Raw genomic sequence first — 11,050 nt, 5'->3', positions numbered from 1 at the left:
GCACACTGTTCCCTTAATTGTGCATTATTTAGAACACATGTATTTAGCTTTTTGTCTCTTGTTGCTCACCAGACGTTCAAATTTCACTTTAACATTCAGATGGATCCCGATATAGAGGACATTATCTGATCAACAAATCCTCAATAGGTTTTTACACTATCCAGAAAAACAACCACCTTTGTCTCTTTTTTCAAACAAAGCAAGCATTATTTGTATTTCCTTGGATTTGTGTGATTATTCAATATATTCCATTGATCTGGAGACCATTAGAGCAGTGTATAGTCTGTTAGTTTAAACAGTGTGATGGAGATATGCTTTGATAAAAGATACATCTTGTTTTCTTCTTCTTGAAGTACATGGAGAGAATTTATATAAATGTATATTAATGATTATCTACTTCTCTTTAATTTTTTGTCATCGTTTCTAGGAAGTGATGTTTCTCATTGTTTCAATGATAAACAGATTTTAAGAAGGTGCATATGAGATTTTATTAGAATGCTTAATAAAAGTGATTGACTCGAGTCACTACTAATTTCAGATTTTTTTTAAGTCTTTGTCATAAAGAGAGAAATACATTTTCTTTAACCTTATAGAATCATCCATTCATCCATTTTCAGACCCTCTTGTTCCTGTTTTTCAGGGTCACGGGGGTCTGCCGGTGCCTATCTCGGGCTCACACTGGGCGTAGGCAGGGGTACACCCTGGACAGGGCGCCAGTCCATCGCAGGGCAACACATACCCAGACAACCACTCACACTCTCATTCACTCCTATACAGCAAATTTAGAGACTCTTATGAAATCACAATTTATTTATTATATTGTATTTGCCAGTTACAAGGTAGATTCAAGAAAATGTTGAATACATTGAGTATGCTGAGGTTGGCCCAAGTGTCGTCTTTTCTAGAAATATGGTCACCTTACCATTGGGTGAAAGGTGGCCTCTCCCCACATAGCACATGGCATCGTAACTGTGGGAGTGTTGATACGGCTCACTGACATGTGAGTGACTCAGCATTGCAGTATTCTGACACCTTTAAAGAAAGCTGGTGTTGTAACAGCCATTACAAACCATACAGTCAGAGCTTTAGCACTTATTGTCAGTGGTCACATTTCTCTGAACCAATATGTGACCTTCTCTAAGACCGGTGGTGATGATTTTCAAACTTCTGAACAATTATTTTTATGCCGGGCTACCGGACTCAAAGCGCCACTCACTTTTTAATCTTGTTGTTGTTGTTGTGTACACGAGGTAAAATAGCTACTCCTCTGATATTCGAAAACGAATCGGGCTGAAATTTGGTAGGTATAATCTATGGTTGCGTACGCAACAATGCTCGGAGCACAATTTTTGATTTTGGGCCCCAAAAGAAGAAAAAAAATTAAAGTCGATTTCTCATTTATTTGCAAGTCAAATATTACGACGGTTGGTGTTACTGAATCATTGGCACATACCAATATATAAATGGGGCCGACGCTTTATTTCTGGTAATTAAAACATTTATGGGAACATAGTTGTGTGATATATCGTTTTAAAGGTAATTCAACGTAGATTGCGATTATGCTTCGCACAATTAGATTAGGGGCCCACTCCTTTTTTCGACAACTTCCATTAAAGTCGTCTTTCTCATTTATTTGAGTCTAATATTGCGACAGTTGGTGGAACCGAATTATTGGCACATACCATTATATGGATGGGGCCCATTACTCCATCTACTCCTTAATTCTTGTTGAATCAGACTGTAATTTGACATGGATATTCTATGAGCAGATGTCAAGAGATGTCATTTGACTGAATTCTTGGGAACGTGGTACTTGGTGCAGAGACGTTCCGCGGGCCCGTCTGTAGTTCATCTGAACTTGTTACGTAAGCTGCTTTAAATGCTTTGATTTAGTTTGTCATTTTCATACTCAAACTGTCCTTTTGTGTTAATGACTAAACCTCTCAGTTCATGTTTATTGTATTGCTCTCCATGGTGTATGCACAGCTTTCAGACCGACTTGATTATCCTAACAAGAAGATTTGAGAACGTATAAAGAATGAGCTCCTATGGGTGTTATCAGATTAATAAATCCACATAAACAACTCTTGAATTTCACTCCGAGACCTGCTCCTTTAGATTAAGACCAGTTTGTCAAAAAAAAAAAAAAATCAGAGAAAATATCCTCAGTGCTGAGTGTAATGCTGTGAAATATGTGCACTATACAAAAAGCTGTAGTTTCACTTTCCCCAAACATCAGGATTTGTACCGACATCAATGTTTGCTTCATTAATTGAATGAATGACAAATGCTTCTCAGAAAGTTTTTCCGCAGTGATTGGCTTCACTTATTAACTGGGTCTGTGCTGTGCATCACCATGTTTGTCAAGAGAACATGGACTATACCAGGTGGATATGCATAAAATGGTAAAATATGTTGTCATTCACTGAAGTATGAAGTCTCACTCATATCAAATAAACACACTTACCATAAAACCATTATTTATTACTTAATTGTATTGTCACATCTACTTTGCATTCATCAGTGGAAAACATATCATCTTGTTTATATAAATATTGGGGCATTCTCTTTTTGGCAACCCATCCCCCCCCCCCCCCCCCCCCCCCCCCCCCCCTCACAGCAGTTATGCGACAGCTTCGAAAAATGAAGCCCAAAGTAAATATATTACACAAGCCTCTGTATCCAACTTCGTAGTCAGAAAGCCAAAAGGGGATTTCAATAGGGCCTAAAGAGGGATTCATACATCTTAAAACGATTAGAAGGACCTTAAAGAATCTCCAAACCGTGACGAGATAAGTATTGCACACAGCCTTTACCAGAGCTGTTAAAATACTCCACTTCAAGAAATTTGTTCATACACAAAACAACTGTACCGTCTGTAATGTGCATCTCATCAGAAAAGTGCTTGCTCTGAACAATAAATTATATTGCATTCTAGGTTTGTGTTAAAACAAGAGTTCGTATTTTAGACAGAAATTACGACATGAAAACAGTTGATCATGCACGTGTAAAAAAAAAAGAAAGGCACATGCAAACAAAAAGTCACAAAGGTGTGTAATGATAATGGATGAATGGACTGTTATGGATTACTTGCAGAGAATAAATGGATGTGTATGTCCTTCAGAAATACACTTCAATCAGCAGCCTTTTCAAGTTCAAAGTGGGTGGAAAGACAATAATTTACAAAAGGAAATTCCAAGATGAAAAACAACAAAACCTATGTTCAAAATCTGTAAGGTTTTTCTTTGATTATCTGAATCTCAATAGCATCTAGTAGAAATATTGACTGTAAGAAGAATGGGGCATCAGAGACAAATTATCCCGTCTCCCAGTAAACTCTACCCAAACGTCACATTGCACATAAGTCAGAGGGTGATGGGGATAGTCGGGGAGCCCATCCCAGCCTCTAACCATGGTACCGATGATGGAGTGCAGTGTTGTGCTGCACGCCGATGAATGCGCCGGAGCCGCAGCACGTACAGTAAAATGGACAAGAAGACAACCAGGAAACACGCCAGGAACAAGTAGTGGTTGTTGACAAAGGAGAAGCGGTGTCGCCAGTGAGTGTGGAAGCCTTTCAGGGTTTCCAGTTGGATATCCCTGGAAAAGCCCAAAACAGAAGCAACAAATATTATTTATTTTAAAAAAACAAAACAAAATGAGCCTGTGTTTTGAGGAATATTTACTTCTTTCTACATTGTGACACATTTTTTGTGTTTTCTGTGGAAGCACTTTACACAAACCAACAGACGTCCTACAGTTTCAGTCAAATTAAATTCAAGACTTTTTAGTGCCATTTGAAAGTATAATTAAAATCGACTTCACAGTAAACGATTGGGGGAAAAAAATGCCACATTAATTTCATAGTTAAGGTCAATTTTTTCCAGTGTCGAGTGCAGACGTGCAACTGGTGGTCCTCAAAGTAAACACAAAAATACACAAAATTACAGTAAAATACAAAAAAGTAAAATCTTTGTTGGACAGAATTTTCTTTAAATTTACATTCTCCATGTTGTTCAAAGTTGCTACAGTCCCGCAGCAACGACGTCACTGTTTTGTAGTTGGTTCCGCTGTCGTGATTGCGCGATGTTACAGTAAATTATATCATCATCATTTTTAGAAAAACACACATTACCATTTATTGTGAAACGGGAGACTAATTACAACCATAAAATAATACTTATTATGTGTTAGAATTTAAGACTTTTGAAACATTGATTTAAGACATTTTAAAGACGATTAAGGCTTTATTTTTAGATTCATGAATTGAATGCCTTTTAAGACTTTTTAAGGATCCGCAGGAACCCTGGTCATACTTTTTTCTCAAGTCACATCCACTGGCAACTATTTTTTATTAATCTACTTGTATGCATCCTTTTGGTTCAAGTCATGAAAACAATTTAAACCTTACCTCAAAGGCAGAAATCGTGTCCTATAAAGGATCGCTCCAAGAGTCCACTGCACCTCCTTATCATAAACCAACAAAGCAGTCTTTAGGTTTTTGTAATTGGTTGGAAAAGAGAAGCCCGAGTGCAAAACTTCATACATCCAGGCAGATTTAAAACATTGGTATCTGAGGACGAGAACAAAAAAACAAATGATTTTGAAAACATGGAAAAGTAGGTGGATGAGGCAAAAACAACAACTTTTCCACTTGACTTACTTGAGTCGATGAAGATCTGCATGAGAGGCAAACAAGCCCGAGTCAAAGCGCTCCCTCAAAGTTTTCCATTGGGTGGCACAATAACTCTGGAAATGTTTAATAGACACGGTGACAGAGGTGAGTCGTGAAACACTAATTCTGATGCAGACACGTGAAATGCTTTACATGTGCAATAATACTAGCACTTAAACTATAAATACATCTATAACGAACTATGTGCAATAGGGCTATGTGCAATAATACTAGCAGGCTAAGGGTGAGGTGCAATTTCTTATTTATTATCATCTGCCTTCGGCACTTTAGCTCACTTTATTTCTGGTCTATCCTCAGCTAAATGTCATATTTATGTATTTGTATTTTATTGTACTGTCCATGCTGTCTGATTTTGGAATTGTCTGTTTTTTTTTTGTTTTTTTCTTCTGTTGTTTTTAAATGTAATTTCTGTTACACACAACATCAACCTCCCGGGGACTACGGATGGAAACTACAATCTGGCACATTTACACGTTCATGTCCATTAATGTGCATCGTCCCACATAAATAAATAAAGAAATGACAGGTGCTTTCAGGGGCGTATTTACCTTGGCTGCCTGCCGATACGTAGAAGCGTTATAATCCCCACCCATGCGCAGGACGTCCTCCATGCAATAGTAGAACTCAGAGAAGCCAAAGAACTGACTGTGGTTGTAGTCTATTGTTGGCTGGAAGACTCCGCTGAGGGAGCTCTGGCTCTCGGTCGTGCGGTTTAGGAACGGATGGAGAATTTGTCTGCACCGGTCAAAGTCCCCTGTTCCTCTCAGATATAGCGTCTGTGTGTCTGGGCCGATTGCATCTTCCAGGTCGGTGGGTAAACACGGATCCAACAAGGGCGAATCAGCTGTCAATCCAACCTGCTGTCCTAAGAGCCTGCACCAGTCACAAATTAAGCATGAGCACAAATGCCTCCTAGTGCACAGACTAGGGTTGGGGTCAATTCAGTTTTTTCATTACAATTATCTTCCTTCCATTACAACTCATTTAGGATTATGGTGACCTGCATTTTTTTTTTCAATTACAATTAAAAGTATTTTTGAAAGTCAAATAAAACCACATTCTCAATTACTAAAGTTCAAATTCAATTAATCACAATTACTGAGCCTTTAATAAATATTAACCCTCACTAAATGTTACCTTCCTCTTAGAGTATGTTGTGAGTTTGACCCACATCTTAAGTCACAAAAAAATATTATCCATCATCTCATTTGTTTTTCATGTCTTGATTACCTTGTTAGGCTTCCTGATCAATGAAAATATTGGAATTAATGTTTTTGGTGTGGGCGTCTGAGCCTCTTTTGTGTCAGTATACCTGTAGGATTTCATTTTCTAAATAAGTAGTAAAATGATCCTGAAGAGAACTGACAGGTAGTGGGAAAACTTGATCTGAAACATATGTGTAAGCCATACAACTGTAACATGGTTCCCCAGTTGATGTTCAATTAAATTGCATATGACAGTTTTGTATAGTTTCCATGCAAATTACAATTACAAAGTCAATTATCTGAACTCAATTACAATTCAATTATCATTACAACAGCAAAAGATTAGTTCATTACAGTTACACCATAATTGTTATTAATTACGCAATTACAATTATAATCGACCCCTAACCCTGGCACAAACTGCTCAAGAACATGGACTCACTTGTTTCGAGTGGCAGTGTTTTGGATCAGGCTCTCCTCGTATCTTTGGCGCGCTGCGTTTCCTCCAAATCCCAGGAAGGTGGAGACGTAAACTCGATAAACGTGCTCAGTGCGATGGGCGTCGCAGCCCAAGTTGAATTCAGCCAGTAAATTCTTGGCAACTTCCTCCTGCAAAAATAAGCATTTATCAGCTGGAAAGTGCCAGTATTTGTCTAATTACGTGACATCAGTCCATGCACAGCACACAATAGACTTTAGGGTCCAGTACTAAAACATTTAAGACCATCATATCTGCTCCAAATCATAACAAATGTGATATATTTAGGAAATTTACACACAAAGCAAATAAGACCTAACTCAGTGGTTCCCAACCTTTTTCGGATCGTGACCCCATTTTGATATCACAAATGTCCGGTGACCCCAGAAACATTTATTTTCCCCAGAATTCATTTTTGGTCATGTTTGATGCAAAATAGCCAGTATTAGTGCACAAAGTGACAAGTGTGCCACCTTAAACATTTTTATACTGCATTTTATTTGAACTACATTTATATTTGAGAAAGTTTAAGTAAATTATACAGTTATTTAGAATTAATTGTGTGATGTGTATTTGAAAAAGAATAATCAAAAATAATTTCAATCAGTTTTTTTTGCCTAAGTTTTTTGTTTTTGTTTTGTTTTAACAATTACTAGACATTTCAGGCGACCCCATTTTAATCCCAGGCGACTCCCGACCACAAGGTTGAAAAACACTGACCAAACCCATTTGTATATTCAAATAGAAATGTATTGATGAGTGTTTTTAAGGCTTTACTGTTCAGTCTTAAATCCTGCTATGGAGACATGCATCAGGCTTACAGTAGTCCTTCAAAAGGGATGAAAGGAGAGAAGATCATCTCCATGAGGAAATAAAATGGTGCAAACGGGTTCAGGCAGAGAATTACAGAGGTTTGAGGGAGGGAACGGGGGACGAGAGAACATAGGGTGAGTAACAAAAAAAAAACAAAGAGCATCAACAGAATTGGTTGTGGATAATGACCTGTTGTGGAGAAGCAAAGCTTACAGTTTGGGGCACTTCGTATGCGATCTGTGTGGAAACACCTCCCATATCCAGAACACCAGCTGTCATTTTCCTCATGCGGGCCTCCTGCTGATCACCACCTGGGATGTTTACCGCCACCGCATCTTCACCATCTTCTGTAATTGATACAAACAGATAATTAGAGAGTTGGCCACTGATGGTTTGTCATGTTTGTAATCCGCCTTTGACAAACCAGCAACAGTAGAACCTCAAATGGGAGCCCAGGTTTATACATTTCTGACATCTGCTTTGTCGTATTTCAAGGGCAATTGATATACATTTACAATTACTAAGGTTATAGATAGTGTGATTATCGATAATAATCATGTTAAAGCAGCATCAAAGACTTTGATTAATTAATTATTATTTAGCCAAATATAAATAAAAACCTGTACAGGCTGTGCATCATACTGAGCTAATAACATTTGGAATATTTTATAATGTATAACTGCTACTAACATGTTTGGATATTCTAGTCAGTTTACATTTTAAACCTAACAACATATTTGTGCAGTAAATTCAAGGGTATGAGCACTTACCGTCGTTCACGTGATTAAACCTTCCGAGCACAAAATTGATACCAATCCATGCGTAGACACCTAAAAACAAAAGCAAGTCAAACAGGCTTGAAATGAAAAAAAAAAAAAGCTGGTCTAATGACAAAAAGCCCCAACATCCTTGAGTTGAGAGTAATGAAGACATTTCGTGTGTGTACCTTCTTGTTTTCCAGAAATCACTTCAACATGAGAATCGGAGAAGAGGAAGTTGAAGTGGACAGGGATGTCTGTGCGCAGATCTTCAAGTAGTGCTTCTTGTTGGCTGTGAATTAGACGATTATTACAACAATTGGTGCCAAAAGACACGCTCAATCTACTAAAAGCGCTTTTCACAGACATATAGTCACAAAGTGCTTTTAAAAGTAATCTATAGAGTCCAAGGCTTGAAGGGATAGAGAAAGCTTGTTCCTGAGAGTTGAGATTTCTTGTGATGGCATATTGTCAGTTTACACAATATTCTCCCAACTGAAAGTTTAATAACACCTAAAACACACTGACTGCAACAGGACTTCTTCTCATAGATTGTTTTGAATATTTACAGTACTCTTTAAAAAAGCATATTAAAGCTATCAATTTTACCTTTCAGGCAGAATTCTCATTCCAGCCGTGCACAGGATGTACAGGGGCGTTTCTTGGTGCTTATTTTTGGGAATGTGTTGCGCTGCGAAGTTCAGCAGGGGGTAAATATGATCGCTGGCTTTCTGAGGAGTCGTTGCCAATGCAGAGATGCCTGAAAAAGAAATATATCAAAACAGAAGTTAAGACCAACGTAAAACACTAACCCATTTAATATTGAGCAATTTTTTTTATAAACAAATAAATTAAATATATTGGAAATAGTGAAAATCACGACATCTAATTTTGAAAATGTATATTTGTACGGTTGCCGTACGGACAACCCCCGGTTATAACCCAATATCGCAACAATTTGTAGGGTTAGGTTTAAGGTAAGGTTTACTCTTAGTCACGCGACCAATGACTGACCTATCATGACCTAAACTGGCCGAATAGGGGCACTGCGTATGGAAAGAATGTTGGTTTATTGATACGGCAACCGTACGGATAGCCACTGCCTTTAATTTTTGTACCTGGTTTGATCTTCATAACCACTGGCTTGCGGTTCTGATCTCGCATCTGCCGGATGTCCAGAAGCTCATGAGGGTTCCCATTATGTTGAGGCCAGCAGTAAACAAAGACCCTGGAGCCACTGCTGCCACAGTCCACCACCAGGCCGTAGTTCAGGTCTGGATCGCTCGTATCTGTTGCATCCAACTCAGTGACCCTGGCTAAGTGCCTTTGAACATTAAAAACGTGTTAACATTACAGTGAGTCGTCGTATTTTGACAGTGGCACTGAAACGGTAGATGTTTGCGGTCAGCACCTGTGGAAGCGATTGTCTTTTATGACCCAGCTAGCATGGGCCTTTCCAGCCATGAGCAGCAGATAGATCAGACCGAGGAAGCCAATCACAAGACCGATGAGGAGCAGCAGCCTGACGAAAGGGACCAGAGTCCGAGGAAGGACCGGGGTCGGTAGACTGAAGTGCCACGAAGCAGGCAAAAGGCACGAAAAGCTAATCCTGTAGCACAACAAAAGAGGAGTGTCTCAGTGTAGTGTGCTGAAAATAACACAGAGGTATGAAGGGTATGAACATGTAATGTTATACAACGAATTATGTAAACTCACCTTCCCATGATGCAGATTGTTGTATTAGGTTTTATTATTATTTTTCACAATGGATTGTAAATCTCTCTGTAGAAGGACAAATTCCAGGGATCCATCATGACCCCTGGATTCATTGTGACCTGTGTTGTTAGAAATGTTCAATTAGAGCTTTTCTATGTTATGGAGGATAAAATGTTATTACAATCCAGTACCCAGATGTATGTATTATGACGTATTATGATTTAGATTAAAAAAAAAAAAAAAAAAAGATTAGGGGGATTTAGGGATGCTAAAAAAACATGTTATGACAGCATTTTTATGTGCTAACTTGGCTGGTGATTCTCAACTGGTGGGTTGGGACCCAAAAGTGGGAATAAAAATGTCAAGGTAACGCATTAATATGATCCATCCCATAATGTACATTACAGAATAGGTAGGTCTCCTCCTGTTTACAAAGGATCTCTGACTCTTTCATTTCTGAGCTGTCTTTGAGCTCTCAAGCTGTGACTGGTAGCAGTTCATTTCATAATGTATCTACTGGACCTGATTTTCAGATTATTTCTGAACTGGAACCAGGATGTCTCATTCAAAGTGTCCCCAAGTTTACATCAATCTTTTTTATTTGTTTCATTTTATTTACATAAAAAAGGACACAGATGATGTCTGTAACACCAGATCAACACAACTCATCCGTAATCTATACTGTGACACGGTCTGAAATCAGAACTAATCCCATCAGCAAACAGAACAGGGATGTTTACGTCACTGACAATATGTGATTATTGAACGTGGATGCTTCAACCACTGTATATATGGTTTATTTTCCAATGGCTAATCTGTTTTCCTCCAACTGAACAAGAAAAACCCTGCCAATAAAGACAGTGTGTAATTTACTGTAGGAAATACAGTGAGCGTGTGCGTAAACTGAGAAAACCACTAAGGTTACTGGTATCACACCTACAAGCTACAACTGACACTGCACATGCCAACATATTTCTAACACACACTACGTTATATAATAGCAACAGACTAATAAGGTGAACATTGGTTAAAAGTTAATAAGAATACTAATTACAGCTCAACACCACCAACGAAACAAATCGTTGACAAATGTCAAGAGTATCTCGGAGTCGTAGCGCTTGGTTTGTCAGCTAAAATGGTGTAATGCACGTTTTTAAAATGTCTTTATTAGTCCAAGAGTCCCGAACAATACTATTACATATGAGTAGCTCATTATTAGTTCAGTACTCACAGCCAACAGGGAAAAGTCCCTCCTGTCCTCGGAGGACTGAGCAGCAAGATGCTAACCACAGCTAACTGGAGCTTCGAGCTTCACTGAGTGACGTGGGCAGGGAGACGCTCGATGTCTCTATCCGCGTTGCCCGGATGTGAAACGTGGGTTCCT

The 11,050-nt window shown here is 38.6% G+C and overlaps 1 protein-coding gene across 4 annotated transcripts; it reads right to left on the bottom strand.

The window, feature by feature from the left end:
* Positions 1–2,624: 2,624 nt before the first annotated feature.
* On the bottom strand, positions 2,625–11,050 carry entpd4 (ectonucleoside triphosphate diphosphohydrolase 4). 4 transcript variants are annotated; one of them, XM_028457050.1, is made up of 13 exons: positions 10,898–11,050; positions 9,667–9,785; positions 9,362–9,559; positions 9,069–9,274; positions 8,560–8,710; positions 8,139–8,242; positions 7,963–8,022; positions 7,382–7,536; positions 6,344–6,510; positions 5,245–5,569; positions 4,664–4,749; positions 4,412–4,573; positions 2,625–3,600 (listed from the first exon to the last, which is right to left on the bottom strand). In XM_028457050.1, exons 2-13 carry the CDS (start codon positions 9,672–9,674, stop codon positions 3,366–3,368), a joined length of 1,857 nt encoding a protein of 618 aa, XP_028312851.1. In that variant the 5' UTR covers positions 9,675–9,785; positions 10,898–11,050; the 3' UTR covers positions 2,625–3,365. The 4 variants fall into 4 exon arrangements, with proteins under 4 accessions (XP_028312851.1, XP_028312853.1, XP_028312850.1 ...); XM_028457052.1 differs by having other exon boundaries at positions 7,406–7,536; XM_028457049.1 differs by having other exon boundaries at positions 2,626–3,600; positions 7,382–7,539.

Source organism: Gouania willdenowi, chromosome 9 (assembly GCF_900634775.1).
Source record: "Gouania willdenowi chromosome 9, fGouWil2.1, whole genome shotgun sequence".
Classification (NCBI taxonomy): domain Eukaryota; kingdom Metazoa; phylum Chordata; class Actinopteri; order Blenniiformes; family Gobiesocidae; genus Gouania; species Gouania willdenowi.
This window is presented reverse-complemented; position numbering and strand designations above follow the sequence as displayed.

Coding starts and splice junctions, on each gene's coding strand:
- entpd4 (XM_028457049.1), bottom strand. Junction 8,243..8,559: donor ATGAGAATTCTGCCTGAAAG/GTAAAATTGATA, acceptor TCTAATTCACAG/CCAACAAGAAGCACTACTTG. Junction 7,540..7,962: donor GTTTAATCACGTGAACGACG/GTAAGTGCTCAT, acceptor TATCAATTACAG/AAGATGGTGAAGATGCGGTG.